The 21,365-nt window shown below is 36.3% G+C and overlaps 1 protein-coding gene across 1 annotated transcript in view; it reads left to right on the plus strand.

Annotated features, from left to right (window-relative positions):
• Positions 1-21,365, plus strand: part of dgo (ankyrin repeat domain containing protein 6 diego) — an 80,912-nt gene that overhangs the window by 36,903 nt on the left and 22,644 nt on the right. Inside the window, exon 3 of the mRNA XM_074171411.1 lies at positions 19,182-19,411. Within this exon, the coding sequence (XP_074027512.1) occupies positions 19,182-19,411 (230 nt within the window). The remainder of the gene's footprint in view (positions 1-19,181; positions 19,412-21,365) is intronic.

The following is a 21,365-nucleotide window of genomic DNA, read 5'->3' on the forward strand; positions in this document are numbered from 1 at the left end:
ATTCGGGAAGGTAATGAAGATGCTGACTTTCTTGCAAGGGACAGTGCAAGGGAGACATGGCTTTAGGTTTAACGAAACAAATAGTGAATACCAGGACTGCAACAATTGTTTTAGATTTTCAACAAACTCTACTAGGACTAACCTATTTCAAGGCTGAAAAATCATTTTCATATGTGAAACTATGGCAGAGATGACCTACGTTGTTTGGAAGATAATGACACTGAAGCTTATATTTTGTACATGCCACGAATCAGTTTTCTAGATTTTCGAGTTGGCTAGGTTGGACTTTGGATCCAACTTACCCTAACATCAAGAAGGAAAAAACTCTGACTGTAGGAACTTGATGAAGCAGGGTGTCACTAGAATGAAGGACCAGGATAACGATAAGCAATGAGGATAATCCTTTTGTCTGCAAAGAAATCAGAACAGAGTTGGTTAGGAAATGTCTAACCTCAGTAAAATTATGAGAATGGACAATGTAAGTATTCTGTCCTTTGTGATTGCCAATACCAGTTTTACAAAAGGTGAGTTTATTGAAGGGTTAACAAGGTTTAATAGTAATGGCAGCTGATATCATGGAACTAGTCCCGGAGCAGTTCCAACACTTGGATTTGGGGTGCGGGGATTATCAAGATCATTATGGAGCTCTTATAGTCGTACCAAACCGTAGTCTTATCTCTTGAAAAATGACGTTCTGCGATATTTTTTCATTCATTAAGTGAAAACATCAATAGGATTGATGGAAGGAAAATATCCATAGACTTTGTACCTTTTCATATTCTATTGAAGTGTGTGTAGTTTGACCAAATGATGTGAACTTTCTCGCCAAAGAGAACTGAGTCAACAAGAATGACAATATTCCATTCCCTGCTTAACCTGTGTTTTAGGTAACGTCCCATTTGTCCTATATAACATTTTGAACAATACTTGTAATCCATCGAAGAGCAATCTCTGCCATGATTTATCATGCGTACCTAGATATTGATTCCTGCCATTTCATTGGTTGTAATTGTATGGAACCATCAATAGAAATCATTATTAGCATTGTTATTGATAATTGATTTGCAAGAATTGTCAACCCTACACCTCTAGTAGAACATTTGAGAAAAATTACCAAAGTTTTGATTTTGCAAACAAGATTGAAAACATGATATTTCGAAAACTGTCACTGTAGATTACAGTTCACCCTTTCGAATGTTATAAAAGATATACCTCTTTTTTGTTATGAATGATAAATTGAAGAAGGAACTCATATTAGTCACGTTTTTTCTAGTTCACAAAGTTAGACGGTAGACAAGAGAAAACATAAACCATTCATGTTACTAGAATTTGAATATTTCTTTTGCTTGTAGAACTGAAAAATCTATCAAGAGTGGGATAAATTGAACTGATTTATTATCATCTCATTTCATTTCTTTAACGACTGTAGGAGCGTAAAGTAATATAAATTTCCGCTATTAGATAAACAATAATCTTTTGCCTTGGACGAAAATATTTAACGAATGTATTTTTTATTGTCATGGGTGACATTCTCATTCGTTTCAAACATTCAACGAAAATCTCAAGATTATTATCATAGTTCGAGCCAAGATATTTCAATAACTAACAGATAATTTGCATTTTTATTTATATATAATTATATCTGTTCGTGTATGACACAATAGGCTTCTTACTTCACTTTTATTTTCATGAAAGACACATTTTGTTTCAGTTTTTGATCCAACTATATACTTGCCTTTCATTTTGAACAGAAAGCAAATATTAGCAGTTTTTCATTTCTAATCTCCATATATTTCAACTCCTTTTGAAAAAAATCAGTACGTTCTTCTTTGAAAAAGGAATATTCTCATCATTATAATATCTACAGTTTCAAATAAGGGTTACTGTGCTCAAAAACACATTCATCATTGAAACAAATGTTTTTCAGTTTCAAGCTTGCAATTAATCAAGTTTCTCATTCTTGAAATATAGACATATGCTAAAGCGGACTTTTCTGTAGACCTATAAAAAAACTATGTGTAGATTATTGTGTTGTTATTTGATTTGATTAGGTATTGTTCACACAGGTAGCTCCATCGCCCCGATTTCGTACGAATAAAATCCTTGTGAGTATTTAATAATTCACACAAAACATTGATTAATTATATACTTAAACCTTAAACCTTAAAGGCGAATGAAAATCCATTCGAGATGTGAAGCTACAAAAACACATGATATTTTTTTAACCAATCTAATATTCATTTTGTCAAGTTCATAAATGTGCTTTTCTTGTCAATCCCAACAAAGTGGATCTTCATCATTAAATAAATAAGTATTCTATATGAGTAATTAGACAGATGTTAATTGTTCAACCTTATGAGAGAAACCTAATTCTCAATTTCTGAAAGTGATTTTCTATGTGGGTATACTATTTGCAAATTGCACAAATAGCATTATATCATTTCTGCCATGAAGACATGACAGACAGACAGTCTGAAATGAGTCGTCTGGAGGTTGGTCCATGAATTCCCATATTGACAGTGTACATATTCAACTCACATCGACAGAACGCGGACTCATAAATAAGGGCCGCGTTGGCGTCTCGACAAGTACAAGCTCAACTTGAATTTCATCGCCGCCTTATCTAGAAATGACATATGTTTCTGCTTCTAAGGAAAACTTGCATACTGATTATACGGACTATGCAAAAGAGTAAGTCAGAGAAATATCGATACGGAGAATTTTGGCAACATTGAATTTTGTATTGTTGGTTGAGTTTGTGGAATAAACATATGCCAATATTAAATGAGAAAAGGGCATATTTACGTTCACAAATGTCTATCTCGAAGTAATCAATTGAGAAAATGAAACAAATAGTTGTTTATTGCAATTTTATTATATTCAATACATATTATCGATACTCTGAAACAATTTTTTTTATCATCTACACATCTGCGTGGAGAGTTTATTTCGAAATCAATTGCTTTTTTTCTTTCTTTGGAAGTTTCCCATATTATTTGTATGAAGATGGATTAGTAGAAAGCCAAAACCTTTCTTCTCCAAAAATTGATTTCCCCAAAAATATACCCCTTTCAATTTAAAGGAGAATTATACTTTTATATATATACATCGAAATCACCGCTACGATGAACTAAATTAATTAATTATTCTACATTAATTACATTGGCAGCAATAATACCTTTACCGTTATATACGAGTTATAGTGAATTTTATTCATGAAAACCGCTTTTCTACACGAGAACAAAAACACAGGAAATAATAGAAAATATGTGTCAGTTTCTTGATTCCTTGTTTGTATATTACTGACTTTACCTAATTTTCAACTGGTTTATTACGCAAGTGTCAAGAGAATTAGCAATCACAGAAACTTATTATCATTTCCGATACCAAAATCAACGCATCGGTATAGAATACATCAGAAAATGGGACAAGAAGAAATATAAAGAATACTGGAAAACCTTTATTTATAGAGGATATGAGGAAGGAATAGAAAACTTGCATAAATGTCTGTGGGTGTAATTCAATGTCCATCGTGATAGTAGCCGGGGCAGTAGTTGTTTTCAGGCGGATTTTACAGTGTAGGAACGTGACGAGATTTGAACATTTCGAAATATTTATTTTCTCAATTATCATATTATAAATGTAAGGCATTTGATCATGAAATCATAAGATGGAATCAACATTGGAAATTAGAATATGGAGAAGAGAAATATGATAAATATCACGAAGCAAGAAAGTATTTTTCATTTACTCCTTCATTCATTCGTTGCAACAATTTGGCAACTCTGTATATTCTTTGTTGGTAATGCTGTATATAGTATTGAATAAACACACATCGGAAAAGTCTAGGGATATTTTTATAACATACTGAATATCATAAAAATAAATGTATGAGGTCGTTTAATTTCGATTAAATTGGTACATTCGACCACCCTGTAGATTTCTATGGGTTGAACAAAGCCTGCAAAAACGGTAACTAATCTTTTATAAAGTTTTTTACAAACTGTAGGTTTTCGGCTAAAATGAATAATCTGAAAGTGTTGAGTTTGTACATTCTATGCAGTTCTTGCTCAGCAATTAAACTGAAAATATTGTGCTTTAACATGGAACGCCATCACTTACCATTGGTTGAGATGAATAGAGCTGTAGGGCTTCTTCAAGGTGGCATGCGACAAAATGATGTAGCTCTTCGTTTGGGGGTCTCCCAAAGTGTTATCAGTCGATTGTGGCGGCGTTTCCGTGAAACTGGCAGTCCAGCCGAACAACATCCAGGGCGAGGACGCGCTACAACTGCAGTTCAAGACCGATTTTTGGTCTTAACCGCAAGAAGACAACCGACAATCACAGCATCTGAGTTGGTTAACGTGTTGCAGCAGACGCACCAGGTAACCATTGGTCGTGATACTGTCAGAAATCGACTGCATGAATCAGATCTCCACAACAGAAGGCCACTTAGATGTCCACCTTTGTCGAGAGGCAATCGCGGTAGAAGATTAGAGTGGTGTCAAGAACATCAAAACTGGGATGCAAATGATTGGGCCACAGTTTTGTTTAGAGACGAATCCAGATTTGGATTTCATCCAGATTCTCGTCGAGTGAGACTGTGGAAACGACCTGGAAATAATGAACGTTTGAGACACGTCCAGGAAGTCCACACATACAGAGGTGGTACAGTAATGCTATGAGGCGGAATCATGATCGGCGGCAGAACCGATCTCGTTTTTCCAAATCGCTCCCTCACAACTCGACAGTACCTCGACACCATTCTTCCACCTATCGTCCGTCCGTTTGCTGGTGCTGTTGGTGAAAACTTCCACCTAATGCACGATAATGCTCGTCCACATGTCGCGCGTCTAGTGACTGACTGGCTCACCAACGAAGGAGTTGATGTATTGCCATGGCCAGCACAATCACCGGCCCTGAATCCCATCGAGCATGTGTGGGACATGCTTCAACGAAGAATTACTCCGCATATGGGGAACATTCACACAACGTTTCAATTGAGAGAGCTTTTAATCGCTGAATGGGCAAATGTACCTCAACAAGACATTGACAATCTCATTTTGTCGATGCACGATAGATGTAAGGCCGTAATAAACCAGCGTGGAGGCCATACTTACTACTGATTCCAATTTTTTTTGTATTATGATTTTTTTTCGGGGTGCCTAAGAAGAGTCATATCTTTTTTTAGTTTTGCTTATATGCGCACTCAGTATTTTTGACCATTTAATACATTTTGTTGTAAGTTACATGCGTTTAATAATCCCCGTCAACTTTTTTTTCCCTGAAGCGATCTAAAAAAAATTATTGCCATTTTTAAAAATATCCCTAGACGTTTACGATGTGTGTATGTATATTACCTCCCCCTTCTTCTCATCTTCATTTGTTTTCAAAGGAAAATGTCACCTAGCTTCTTGTATTAACTTTATTTCGAAAAATTTTTTTAACGGTTATCGTGTTATGTCATTTTTAAAAAATGAGGAATTGTATGAACAAACATTGCATTTCATATTGTTCGTTACATATTCGAAAAAGAACATTAAACATTATTCGTTTCATCTGCGAAGGGATATAAATGTATTTTGATAAAAGATGAAAAGAAAATACATTTCAATCTGATATATAATAGAAACGAATTTGAACAGAATAACTTTACCCGTATTTTTAGTATCATATTTTCATCCTAAAATGTTTGTACCCATGCAAATGTTTACAGTTAATTTAAACGCGTTTGTAACAGCCATTCTTGGCTCACTAGATGTAAACTTTTAAAATAAAAAAATCTTAATTTCGTCAATTTCGTAATGTTTCGGGTAAATATATTCATTATTATGTTCAAATGGGATTCAGTAGGTCGACTAATGGTATAACAACCTGATGTTTTATGAGTGAAAGTGGTATTTCACGTGGGGAGTCTAATGCTTATAATAGATGATTTCAGGAATATCAGTTTAATATCGTTTTAAAATCGGTATTTCTCTACGAACCTCCAGAATAGACTGAAATTATTATCAGTACTTTTAGAGATTGATTCAAGAGTAGCCAAACGAAAATGATGACTGGTAAAATTAATTTGAATTCTTTCCTGTTATTGTCAGTCTATAATATTATAATAATTGCCTGACAATGTGACTGACAGATGCTGTTTTATTTCTGTTTACGGTGGGGCGTACTTACGAGTATATTATTACACGCTTTATATTAACCTCACCTGTATGTATGTATGTCAGTTTGTTTGTAACTCTCAAGCTCGGGATCTATATTTGACAGAATTATCGACATTATTGCTACTTAAACCCGAAAATATCCTCAGCAAATGTTTTGATGCCTATGACTTTAAGCAAATAATCAATGAGGGTATGTGATACATCGCTCTCATTGTTAGACCCCATTTTCCTATCTAATCCCAGTCTCATAAGCACCTTCGGAGTACTTGATGCTATTAATATATCAGACCACAACCTTGTATTTTGTTGAATGAAAATTGAAAAACTTCAGCGTGACCCCAAACTTATTACCTTTAGGGATTTTAAGAATTTCCACCTCAACAGATTCTTTGAGGACTTGAATAACACACCACTCAACGATATTTTCCATATTAATGATCTCTATAAAAAAAATTGATTTTCAATAACGTTCTGCTCGCTTTATTTGATAACCATGCCCCAATCAGAACAGTACGAGTAAGCAAACCTAAATTACCATGGCTCACATATTCTATAAGAGTTATGATGAAAGAACGTGATGATGCGTTGGCTAAATACAAAAGAACTATCTACTTATCTGATTGGGAGTGTTATAAAGAGCTCAGGAATTTTACTCTAGCCGCAATTCGCCGCGAGAAAAAGTAAAAAAAAGGATGAAATTGGATCGATGTAAATTGTTTGTCAGAAAGGCAAGTAAGAAAGTGCCAAACTACTAAACTTCAGCAGAAACCATTATGTGGTTCAGTCACTTACAATGATCATGCTAAGACAATCTTTTGTGCTATCAGATGTCAAAATTTGTTACTCCCTCAATAAGGAAAACGATCTTGATTAAATGTGGAAAAATTTATATTTATTCCGTGTTAGGAATCACACGTTAAAAGGTAAGACCTCGTTAGTCCTTAGCTCGCACAAGTTTCTCAACTTCTGAGAGTTGTCGTTCGTATGGGGGCGGCAGCTGATTAACGGAAAAACAGATTTTAAAACAGATTTTTTTAAAACAGATTAAAAGGTACCTACATACTTAAAAACCGAAAGCTTGGCTTCTGCGGAAAAATAGCAATATAACAAAATAAAGGCCAATGAATTAGAACAGAAACAAAACGCACAACCAAAAATGCATTTCACCGGCGACACAACATGTGGATTCTAATATAAATTGATGTCAAATGACAAAACAAATTGTTTCAATTGTGCCAACTGTCGTCTATTCAGCAATAGGACAATCGATATATAGTACAGTGCTCAGCTATATGTCTAAGGAAGGAAATTAAAAGGCGAGAAACTGTCAACTTAATTCTCTACCGACTTTTGGGTTTTCCTCGTTGGTAATTTCACTTGTGTTTGCAAATTTTTATTTTTTAGGCTGCGTTGATTTTTATGCAATAGTTTATTGATGTTTCGCCACAGACAGACAAATATAGCAGATTGAGATATTGCAAAACAAGGCGTGTTGTGATTTATCAGCAGATTTCTTAAAGTGTTCTCATATTTTTCTCTCCATCCTCTCCATAAATCTTAGCGGCCGAACCAACTATATAATAAACATAAATCAACTCGTTTCATGAGCTCTCATAAAACTTTATTAGTTATTGGACAAATATCGACTTCGAAACACTAATTTTAATGCTCCAAAATTAAAATTATTTCAACCGTTAAACGTAAAAGACTCGAGGAAAATAAAAAATTAAGAAAGGGGATTTTTCCATCCTGAGGGGAGTCAAGTGGAAGACGGGGGATTGGGGGCTAAAATTTAAAAAAAAGCATCTAGCCAAGTCCAATGAAGGTTGTATTCTACCAACTGAAACTCTACTTTTTTAAACTGAAGACCTGTGTTTTCTTAAATGATGTCAGATGATCAACTTACTCAAAATCGCTTTAAATAGTAACTTTGAAACATCTTGTGCACATATGAATGCAAATCGAATGCTGACTATCGGCGGAAATTCCAGGAGTTATTTAAAGATTTCATTGAATTTCAAACATGTGTCATCTTCTAGGTGCACCTCGTTTTTCATGTCTCATTTTGGAAGAGTGTCAAAACAATTCGAGTAACGGGATTATTTTTAATGATCCGTCCATTTGTGAGACACAACAAAAGATTGCCCGTCAAATCCACCACGAGCCAACAAAAACATAAAGTTTTCCAATTTTCATTGTGTCATCGTAATAATTTCTTCGTTATTGAAATTATTGTACTGTTTTCAAATAATTTTGCTGGAACTTTCAGATCTTCATGCCAAAACTATCAATTCTCAACGAAAATGGTGCAATAAAATTCTTATAAGATGTACTACATGTTTTGCCTCCAATTTGTTTTTACGATTTACAATGAAAACTGGACAAAGGTGACTTTTCCTTTATAAATTATGAACTAATATTTATAGAAATCTTGAAATTTATGTATTTTATGTGCTTTCGAAAATGTCATAATATAGAGGGAATTAAAGGAAATATCGCCTGCTTATACAACGTTCCAAGGTTCTGGAAAATAAACCTCCGGCTCCATTAAAAGAGTTAATAACTTTCAAAAATGATGTTTTCCATCAAGAGCGCACCTAGGGTTCTGCATAGGGGGTACAAGCTAGAACTAGAAAAATGATAAGTTATTAAAACCAAAGTATTATTGCAACTAGTAAATATAAATAAAAGGCGATGACAAATACTTCTGACTGGTAATGGACCACGAATACATGTTTTTGGTCATTGGTTTCGATTAGTTGTTTCGAAGTAAATTCTACCTATTGAAACTCTTTGCTATTATAGAAATGAACATATGGGCTGATAAGTCCTGGGTCTAAGAAAAAAAAACGGGTTTTTTTTCGAAATTGGGTTTATTCATCAACGTAGTAGAGCGCTGCTCTGAAATGCCAATACCACTTTTGTAGAACGATTTACCTTCTGCCTCAGTTTCAGCAATAACCTCTTCAGAGATGTTTTCAAAGAAAAGAGAATATTGACATTCCCGAGTATCTATTTGTATAAACCAGGGGTCTACAAACTACGGCCCGCGGGCCAAATCCGGCCCGCCAGTGTCATCAATCCGGCCCGCGACAGCCAATGATTTACTGTCATCATTCTGGCCCGCGACAGCCAATGATTACTTAATTGTTGTTACTATTGCTGTGATAAGTTGAAGAAGAAAACACAGAATGATAATTACTCGGTTTTATTTACTTGCAAGGTAAAACTTAAGGACAGAAATGATGACAAAGAAAATTTAACTTAAGTATCTAAGTTTGAGCATATTAATAACTAACAAATAATTGAAATGAATCACAGTAAAACAAAAACACCAATGAGATTTATGTAATTGTGATTTTCCACCGACAATACTTTGTAGTTGTGGATCAATTTTACTTGTACCAATTATCAAAAGAGATTTAAGATGCTCATCGGTTAATTGTTAACAAACTGACATTTTTAAATGAATTTACCTTTTCGGGGCATATTTCTTCGTCTACTGCAATCAAGCATTCTTTTATCATTTCTCCATCGGTGAATGGTTTGCCACGTTTTCCGATTTCAAGAGCCACACGAAAGCTGAAAGTTCCATTTTTCTTGGAACGTTCTACATTCACTGTCGATTTTTCGCTTCTTTTCCATACTAACAAATCACACATAAAAACAATAAGTCAAATCAAAATACTTTTATTGACGGGTTATAGACAGTTTCGCTTCCTTCGCCTCTCCTACGCAGACTAACTCGCAGTTGCGCCGCTAGCCTTTTTATATGCAATTATTACTGCCATCTCGATGTGAACGGAATACACTAGCTAGAACCAGAACTTTCTCGAACCAACGCGGTAATTCCAAATATATAATTACACCTAATGCCACCTAGCGGGTAGCTGAAAAAGATAGTACATAGTACCACTACTCGCCACTAGATGTCGTTAAGTGTCACAATACACAATTATAATTGAAATGCAAAAAACGTAAGTTTGCTTAGGTCACGCATTTTGCGACTATCCTAGTCTAGAAATATAGTTAAGGGCAGAAATTGACCCTTGGAACAAACTGAAAAAATCATTATGGCCCGAAGGCTTCAAAGTTTGGAGACCCCTGGTATAAACCATTAATATTTGCCTACATTCATAAAAACCATTTTATTCAAAATGCGGATGTCCACCACTACGCAACCCGTCAAAGAAACCAATTCAGATTGGAAATTGTCAACTACTCGACTTATACAAAGTCCCAAAATATTCTGCGGCAAACTTTTTTAACATGCTACATGATGACTTGAAAAATCAGCCAAACCTGTTCAGATTCAAAACAAAATTGAAATGTTACCTGTCATCTACGGCATTTTATAGTATTTCAGAATTCATTTTTCAATTCAAATATACTTTATTGTCTGAAGAATAAATTCATATTGGCAAAGCCTTGTGCGAAATATAAATAACATATAAATAAAATCACAGAAGTATCACAAAACAGACATGTAAATAACAATAACCTAATACAAACGTTCAGGATATAAAAACATGGTCAATAAAATCAAATAAATCGATTTAAACTAAATTGAATGAAGTCAATAAAATACCGTAGATATTACAGTTAGTCTTCTCAATTAAAATTATCATCGTATAATTCTGCTAAGCTATAATAAGGTCTCACAGAAAGTAAGTCTTTCAACTCTTTCTTAAGAACTCTTAGGTCATTTATGGTTCTTATAGCTTGAGGAAGGTGACTGAACATTTTTAGACCGTTGTTAATAATGGAATCTTTAACTAGAGTAGAAGAAGGCAGCGGTCATTTAAAGCTCAATCTTTGCCTGGTTTGATGCATTGACTCGTTCAAGTTGTTGAACAAGACCCTCATATTTGAATAAGGAGACCACAGTTAGGATTCTGTTAGAGGCCGACAAGAGTCCCTAGACTTGCTTTGCATATGCATCGTATTGCAAGTTTTTGTATTAGTAATACTGATTGAAAGAATGTAGTATAACACACACCCAAAAGCAAATTCCATAACGAAGATGGGAATCAAAAAGATAATGATAAACCATTCTAGCTACTGCAGATCCGAACTCAAACGCAGTTACTCATATTGCACAACTTCCAGAGGAGAGCTTGGACTTCAAAGTATCTACATGTTTGTTGAATTTTAAATTATTGTCAATGAACAAGCCAAGGAATTTAGAAGTGGGTACGTTGTCAATTTGAATATTATTTAGATGTACGGCTGGAATCTGGCAACGATAGGACACTACGTCTGTTTTTGATAAATTCAAGCTCAAGAGATTTCAGTTCAACCAGTCTTTCACTTTCGTGATGTCATTCTCAATAACTTCATACTACGTATGGTTGTTAGGAGCATGCCATAAAATTGTGGTATCATCAGCAAATGAAGTAAATTTTCCTTGGACTGTCAATGAACAGTGTACTGTGTACTAGCTACTTTCAGTGTTGCTTGGTTTGAAAATGTTTTTTAAAGTGTTTTATTGTTTTATTATTTCAACATTGTTCTGTTTTTGACTTATCAATCCAATGCAAATTGGTGTTTGATCAATAAATGTCTATCTATCTATCTATCTTTGTTCTGCTTTCGGGCGCTTTGGACACGGTTCACCAGTTGTTCTCCACTTAGATGACGATCCTCATCAAAATGAACGACAGCGAATTTTCTGTTATTTCTTGAATAAAACGTTCAACATTTAATTTATCAATAACGAATGAACCAATTTAGAAAAAAATTACAGAAATAGTAGAGGGACAAAAGGCCTTTCAAATGATGTATCACTCGATCCCCCATGCCATTAAAAAAAGTTGGGGGAGGGGTTGTTGCTGGCCGCAGGAGGTGAAGTTTCGGGTATGATATCAATATCCATATCAGAAGTAATAGAGGGACAAAAGACCATTCAAATGACGTATCACTCGACCCCCCGTGCCATTGAAAAAATAGGGGGGTAGCTCCATATCAGAACGAGCCCCCCTAGAAATAAAAATGGACTTAGAGATGGTTTCTTGCGTGTGTAAAATGTCCCATTCATATTTCTAGAAATTTGTGAAGTAGCAAATGTTCGTTGTTTCAGTTCTAGATTTCATGATTTCATATGATTCATTTAATGAATAATTAATTCTCTAAAAAAAAAAAACCAGTTGAAAAAATATATTCAAATGACGTAACTCTGCTATTCAACTACTTACTTAAAAAGCAGAGAGGTTCCTGAAAATGATTATTTTAAAATCTTGGAAGTTATGTCATTCCTTGTATTGTTTATTCTGAACTACTGAATATATGTTGAATGAATCTGCATAACTTGGCAACACTACAGAAAAAACCTTTAGATAATACCCGAAATGTAAACAAATTAAATACCCAATCAACATCAGGAAGCTTTTGACTGACACATTTTTCAATATTAGTGATATCTCTGGAAAATGGTTTTGAGGTTATTCAAAAGTCATTTCAATGTCACTTGAAATGAAGACTTAAGTGACCAAGTAAAATCTAGATATTCATACCTGGACTAACTGAAGTTTGGTGTTATTTTTGATTTTGCGAAGCGCATAAAGTTTTCATTTCATCTATAATACTGGCGGTGTAATAAATTGCATTGTGGGAACGTTTTTGTTTTTTTTTTTGTTTTCAATATGGTGGGTAAAACTAAAGAGTTTATTTCAGGAAAATATTGATGATGCTATAAAAATATTTAAAAAAGTATAGAAATTGTTATTAAATATAATTATACATTATTTTCGATGAGTCGCTTCATCATTTTATAGTTAATTTATACCGCAATCTAGTTTCCATTCAGTGTTTTATATTACCAGTCATCATTCTTCGCCTACCTAACGGTTGAACATATAATTAATGTTCCTGAGATTCTAACTTTATTGAGAGATACAACGGTCGTTCTTGAAGGTAGTCTCGAGTATTCACATGCTAATATAAACATTCCGCGAACACATATTTGTAATATATTATAATAATAATGAAGAAAAAAAACAAGTGGACTAAACTTCCAAATTCTCCCAATAATAATGATTCAATAAAAGCTCAGATAAAAGCCGCAGAGATCACCTTACTTCTGCGGAAACACAAGGATAAGCCAATGCATGGGGCCTTCTTCGATAAAATTGGAGACCTTGGCTTATCAAAGCGCCTGACGTTCGCTTTTCCCAGGTCGAGTGGGCTGAAGTCGGAAACTGAGGGGCTCATCATGGCTTGCCAAGATGGTGTCTTCAACACCTTAGTCTACCGCAGTCGCGTGATGGGTATAGAGGTTCCTGACACAAGGTGCAGGGCCTGCCGCGAGGCGCCCGAGACCCTAATGCACTTGCTATCAGCATGTCCAGCATATGCAGTCTCGGCCTATATCCATCGACATAACGCGGCCCTAAGAGTGCTATATTACCATCTACGGCCTTCTTACGGTATTGACGAGACACCGGTGTTGACCTACGCTCCGGGGGATATTGAATCCGTTGTGGGGAACGAAAAGTGCCGAATCTATTGGAACTATTCGATCCCCACCCTCAGGCTCATACAAGCTGATAAGCCTGCTTTAGTCCTTCTGGACCACCAGAGCAAAACGATATTTGTCGTGGAGTTTTCAGCTCCTGGCGAGACGAATATCGTCAGAAAAGAGGAGGAAAAACGGCTTAAATATCGAGATTTTTCCCTTCGAACTCCGCAGACTGTATCCAGATCACTCTGTCAAGAGTGATCAACCAATTTCAACCATTATCAACCAATGACCACTCCCCACGGTGTGGGGAGTGGTCATTGGTTGATAATGCTGGCTCGCCCTCCCGAATGTATCGGGGATTCGGGGGATAGGGCCTGACCAGCGCACACTACGATGGAAAAATAAATAATTCACCAAAAATACAACTAGAGTTTGAATATAACTGTTGGTAAATAAATACATATGCACCTCTCCGAAATATTAATCATTACTCCGACTCCCATCCCAGAGTTGGTGTATGTGGAGTTGTTTCCTGGCTTTGTCTGCAAGTAGCTCAGCGGACATCCCACTGAATTATCTGCAGAAAGAGTTCATGACTAGCTGGAATAATGTTTGTTTGGTTATGATACACGTTCACACCGTTCTGAAGAGACCATACCCGGTCCATTCGTCATTGGACCCCACTGGATGTAAATCCGGATAACCTTCAATGATTATTGGGTTAGCCAGTTCAAATATCATTCCTCTCAGTCGTATGGGAATGTGGGGGAACTGATGATCATACATTGATATGATTTAGAACCCAAGTTTTATACACAAAATGGAGAAGGTCTATTTACCGCAACTTCGGGACGCGACAAGGTTCCTTGGTCCGATAGCAAAAGCTAAGCTTTTGTTAACCGGGGTGATATGTGCGCCTCAGGCGTGTCATTCCTGAACTACTGCTGGACCAAACCTTCGAAGTAGATTGGTTGTTTACATCCAGTGGGGTCCATTAGTTATTGGACCCCACTGGATGTATATCCGGATAACCTTCAATGGTTATTGGGTTATCCAGTTCAAATATCATTCCTCTCAGTCGTATGAGGGTATGAGGGAACTGATGGACATACATTGAGATGATTTAGAACCCAATTTCTTTACACAAAATGGAGAAAGTCCAATTACCGAAACTGAGGGACGCGGCATGGTTCCTTGATCCGATAACAAAAGCTAAGCTTTTGTTAACCGGGGTGACATGTGCGCCTTAGGCGTGTCTTTCCTGAACTGCTGCTGGACCAAATCTTAGAAGGAGATTGGGTCCGTTAGTCTTTGGACCACACTGGAAGTATATCCAAATAACCTTTAATGGTTATTGGGTTAGCCAGTTCAAATACCATTCCTCTTAGTCGTACGGGGGTGTGAGGGAACTGATGGACATACATTGAGATGATTTAGAACCCAATTTCTATACACAAAATGAAGAAAGTCCAATTACCGAAACCGAGGGACGCGGCATGGTTCCTTGATCCGATAACAAAAGCTAAGCTTTTGTTAACCGGGGTGACATGTGCGCCTTAGGCGTGTCTTTCCTGAACTGCTGCTGGACCAAATCTTAGAAGGAGATTGGGTCCATTAGTCTTTGGACCACACTGGAAGTATATCCAAATAACCTTTAATGGTTATTGGGTAAGCCAGTTCAAATACCATTCCTCTCAGTCGTACGGGGGTATGAGGGAACTGATGGACATACATTGAGATGATTTAGAACCTAAGTTCTATACACAAAATGGATAAAGTCCAATTACCGCAAATGAGGGACGCGGCAAGGTTCCTTGATCCCATAGCAAAAGCTAAGCTTTTGTTAACCGGTGTGACATGTGCACCTCAGGCGTGGCATTCCTGAACTGCTGTTGGACCAAACCTTAGAAGGAGATTGGGTCCATTAGTCATTGGACCACACTGGATGTATATCCAAATAACCTTTAATGGTTATTGGGTTAGCCAGTTCAAATACCATTCCTCTCAGTCGTACGGGGGTGTGAGGGAACTGATGGACATACATTGAGATGATTTAGAACCTAAGTTCTATACACAAAATGGATACAGTTCAATTACCGTAAATGAGGGACGCGGCAAGGTTCTTTGATCCGATAGCAAAAGCTAAGCTTTTGTTAACCGGGGTGACATGTGCGTCTCAGGCGTGTCATTCCTGAACTGCTGCTGGACCAAACCTTCGAAGGAGATTGGGTGCATACACTGTATATCCGGATAACCTTCAATGGTTATTGAGTAAGCCAGTTCAAATATCATTTCTCTCAGTCATATGGTAGTGTGGGGGAACTGATGGTCATACATTGAGATGATTTGAAACCCAAGTTCTATACAGAAAATGGAGAAGGTCCATTTACCGCAACTGAGGGACGCGACAAGGTTCCTTGATCCGATAGCAAAAGCTAAGCTTTTGTTAACCGGGGTGACATGTGTACCTCAGGCGTGGCATTCCTGAACTGCTGCTGGACCAAACCTTTGAAGGAGATTGGGTCCATTAGTCATTGGACCACACTGGATGTATATTCAAATAACCTTCAATGGTTATTGGGTTAGCCAGTTCTAATATCATTCCTCTCAGTCGTATGGGGGTGTGAGGTCATACACGTTGCACAGTTACCTGATAGTTTCACATCAGCTTTCTGCGCGGCATTAGCTCGGTTAGTTGTTGCTGCCACACATACCTACAAAGTCGTAGGTCTACATGATAGGCAAGGGGTAACGTGTTTTCATCTGAACCTGGATCATGTCATATGTATAAAAATTTATATAGTGTGTATATTTTGTAATTTCATATTTATGAGTAAAGTGTGTATATGTATTGTAATCTTATATTAATGAGTAGTGTCTTCATTGCTTATTTGTATGGATGAACTATTTTCATCTATTTGTAGATTGACGAACCTAACATATTTTTTATAAAAAAGAAGGTAATAAATAAATTGCAGTGATTTTAATTGAATTGAGTCCCTTGTTGAATTCAGTTATTCCTAAGATATACCTGAAAACTTTCAGAAACACTCCAGCCTCTGATGTAAGTCAATTCTCTCGACTTTCTGTTGAATTTCAGAATCCGACTTTTTTCCAAGAATATATGCAGCACGTTTCGTTTTCCCAATCGATGTGTCGGCTTCTTTTCAATCAAAAAATAATTCCAGAAAATAAACTCTCGTAGTCAATAAATAAAAAACACAGTTTTTTCATGTGCGCTCGCACACCACGTTTTATTTTTGAAAGAGTTTACAAAATATACTAGTTGTTTGTGTTTGTTGGATGTGAATAATTGGTACGAGTAATTTATTTTCATGCTCAATATTTCTTAGAAAATATACGATCTGGTTATTTTCAAAGTTGGGTTTGTTGTATTTTGTATGGGATCTTTAAATTCGTTTTCACTCATCACTGTCAATGCCCGGTAATAGTAAAGTAGTTCAATGCGAAATTGTGTGGCCTTGATCGGTAATGTAGTTTTCTATATTTGTTGAAGTATTGAAAATGGGATTTGTTCAGTTTTGAACTGGTTCTAGAATAGAATATACACAATATATATTGTGTATACAACAAAGTTTTTGTTTCGGGGTTGAAATTAGATGATTTTAATATATTTCCACGTGTTAAAACCGAAAGTGACCATAAAAATTATATATTAGCTCTTGTTTTCAAGATATAGTATCATTATATTATAAGAGATCTTCTCCTGTCTAAGTAAAAGGCTGAGCTGTTAGGGTCAAGACTACAACAGTGGGGAATCTTCTAAAACATGATGTGAAAATATCTCAGTACAGACAGCGTCAAAAAGATTTGCTTCCTTTTGTTGAGAAAAAAGAAAACCTCGTAGTTTGTTCTGATGTTAATGGTTTGATGGACTGCTTGAATTTGGATCACACTCCATCTGAATGGAGACTGTTTATAGACTCTTCAAAACTAAGCTTAAAAGCTGTACTTCTGCATAATGGAAATCAGCTACCCTCTATTCCTATAGGTCATGCAGTTCACATGAAGGAAACGTATATAAATATGAAAACACTTCTCCAATCAATCAAATATGAACAACACAAGTGGCACATCTGTGGTGATCTGAAAGTCATTGCTATACTCCTAGGAATGCAATTAGGGTTCACCAAGTACTGTTGTTTTTTGTGTCTGTGGGACAGTCGGGATAGAAAATCTCACTATAAAAAAATGAGCTGGCCTACACGAGACCTAAACCCTAATGAGAAAAATGTAGTTTACGAGCCTCTTGTAGATCCTAAGGATGTTCTCCTTCCCCCATTACATATTAAGTTGGGACTAATGAAAAATTTTGTGAAGGCCATGGACCAGGAAGGACAAGCTTTTAAGTACTTGAGAGCAAAGTTTCCCAGGTTGAGTGATGCTAAAGTCAAGGAAGGCATCTTTATTGGGCCTCAAATCCGTAAAATCGTAAATGATCCTGCTTTTGACATGATTTTAACAGGAAATGAAAAAAGAGCCTGGGAAGCCTTTAAGGGGGTTGTACATGGGTTTTTAGGTAACAAAAGAGATGATAACTTCACAGCATTGGTTAAAGAGCTTCTTCAAGCTTACCACCAACTTGGATGCAACATGTCCTTAAAAATTCATTTTCTTCACTCTCATCTTAATTTCTTCCCACAAAACTGTGGAGCTGTGAGTGACGAACATGGAGAAAGATTCCATCAAGACATTGCCTTAATGGAACAGAGATATCAGGGCCGTTGGAATGAAGCAATGCTTGCAGACTACTGCTGGTCTGTGTGTAGGGATGCTCCAGAAGTGTTTTATAAAAGACAAGCTAAACGACAGCGATCTTACAATGAATCGGATGGACTTAATTGAAATTTGGTGGTACAAACTTCTTTTATTTGTCAAAACACTAAGAATAATGTTTTTTTTTTATTAATTTCGTACTTAAAATATTCTAAAAGAAACATAACAATATTGTTTTATGTACTTTCACTTTTCACGTATAGTATAACTACTCTTTAAGATTAAGTACTGTGTATCTCAAAAACCAGAGCTAATAAAAATTTTTCATTGTTATTTTCGTTTTTATCACCCCAAAATTAGTAGAAATTGACTAATTTAGTGTAGGAAACATTCAAAAAATATTTTTTTGTTGTGTTGTGAATTATTAGCATTTGAGGATAATAGAGAGACCTCAGGAGACCAAACTAACATTTACTTCTCGTGATGAAAATTTCGATAAGAGAAGTTTCCGACCTAACAAAGATACAAAACATTTTTTTAGATTTATTTTATTCATCAACATAGTTTCCTTTTAACTCTGCACAAATTTGTAACAAAAATATTAGAAATGTATGTACATTAGGATATTCCTATTTCAAATAAAGATTATTATTATATAGGTACATACTACCTTAATTTGTCCCTTTTCTCTCTGTTTGTATGATATAAATCAACCAAAAATCAAAACAATGTAACACTTTGTAACTGACCAGAAGAATTTAATTCGTTTTCTTTCGCAAAATTCTTCAGTGCCACTAATTTTTTATCTAAATTTTCAGCATGGGAATACTGCCCTTCATGAATCTTCATGGAAGGGGTACAGTAGATCCGTCCGCCTTTTGGCATCGGCTGGAGCTGACCTCAACAAATGTAATTTCGGAGGATTCACCCCTCTCCACCTCAGCTGCCAAAACGGCCATAATCAGTCCTGCAGGGAGCTCCTGCTGGCGGGATGCGACCCTGATATACGAAACAACTACGGAGACACTGCTTTGCACACAGCAGCTAGGTAAGAGAAATATATTTTACATCTTATTCTGTAAGAATATGAATATCTGAAAAACTGTCAACTTCCACGACCGAAGATATTTGTGTAGAAACTATTTCTCAAGTTTGTATTTCGTGGTCTGCAGGTGTTTATAATTGGGTTTTCGTCTACAACTGCGGTAGACATTATCGATTTTGTTTAGTTTTGGAAATGTATAATTACTTTAACGAATTCAATATTTTTTCACTTGCTCTGTTTGCTGTTTGATTTTCAAGTCATCATAAAAGTATTGAATATATGAATATGGTTATCGAACAACTACTTTTGACGATATTCAAAAATATATGGTGGAACGAATGGAGACATCAGTATATTGTAACGAATCTGAAGCCGGCCCTGACCGATATCTCAGCCAGCAAACACATGACTCACCGCGAACCGCCGCGAAAAGTGTAGATGAGTACGGAAACCACTAGAGGTATCTAGAACGATCGTTATCGATATAAAAGGTCGGGTCCTCGCTCAGAGAGGGAGTGTGTATTCAGAAAGCGAATCGATCGTTTAACAAAGATAAATAAAGTGAAGATAAATTAAGTGTTAGTTGCTAAGTGTTGTGTATAAATTAGTTGTGATAGTGAAATACTGTTGAAAATAAATTTGTTTAAGACAGTTCATTCTTCAATTCGTTACAATATTTTCTGTACACTCAATGGACCACACTGTATTTCCACTCTCTTGTCAAAGTGGAAAATTAAGTTGAAAACAAGAGATAGAAATCACCAACTTCATATGATGCGTTTATTGACCACTTAGCGATACACAATTTAGGGAACTATTCTCTTGACTTGCAAACACCATTGACTTTCTGCGAATCAAACATTCCAGTGCCGAAATTTCCATATTCGGTGACTTCAAAGCCCACAATATCCGATGGCTCAAATTTTCAAATATCAATTTCGAACAAGCTCGGGAAGTTGAGGCTTTTGCAATAAGCAGCGGACTTACTCAGATTATAAATGAGCCAACTAAGATTCCTGACCGTGATGGAGAATATGCTAGTCTTCTGGATCTATACCTAACAACCAATCCAGAAATCTATACAGTCACCGTAAGGTCTCCATTGGGATCTTCTGACCACAAACTCATTTCAGCTGAATCGGAGGATCTTCAAAACCATTTCCAAAATTTCCCCTGGCTAAATGTGTGTTCTTCTGAAGACACGGAAGTTATTCTATTATCCATGGATGCATATATTCCTTTTTCAATGAAACGACCTTCTAACGGCAAACCTTGCTTCTACACAAATTGCGAGCAAGCTGACGCCTCCAAAAATGTCGCCTACCGGTAGTGGCGCAAAAGTCCCAGTGCCGAAAACTGAAACACGTTTGTTAATGCTCGCAACAGTTGCAAAATTAGGATGAATGAAAGCAAAGAACTTCACAATCAGAGAATCAGGGATAAACTGCTTGCCAATCCCAACGGGTCTAGATCCTTCTGGTCGGTAGCTGAAGCTGTTAATCAGAACAAAATCCACAATTCCACCGCTAATACAAGCGTATGGTTCAATTGCAACAACAGCCACAGAAAAAGCAAATCTACTAGCTGAACAATTTGCGTCCCACTCCATTGTCGTTTTACTGGAAGAGGCGCCACCCACTGTTCCCACTCTAGAATCCACAAAGCCGGAAATTACTTTTCGACAGCGTCTAGTCAGACGAATTTTGAAACAGCTCAATATCAATGAGGCTTCTGATCCTGTTGAAATGCCCGTCATAGTACTTGAAAAATGCGCAAATGAACTGGCAAAAATTGCAAGAAAAATCTTCCGAATGACTAAAGACCAGTCGCTTTTCTATCAGTGATATCAAAAATCATGGAGGAAGTCGTAAACCACCATATCCTCGAATATTTGGAGCTTCAACATCTTGAGCGATCATCAATATGACTTTCGGAAACAAAGACCAAGAATCCAATA

This window comes from Leptinotarsa decemlineata, unplaced genomic scaffold, assembly GCF_025532065.1.
Source record: "Leptinotarsa decemlineata unplaced genomic scaffold, Ldec_3_MD MMD2_tig00000010_RagTag_RagTag, whole genome shotgun sequence".
In the NCBI taxonomy this organism is placed as follows: domain Eukaryota; kingdom Metazoa; phylum Arthropoda; class Insecta; order Coleoptera; family Chrysomelidae; genus Leptinotarsa; species Leptinotarsa decemlineata.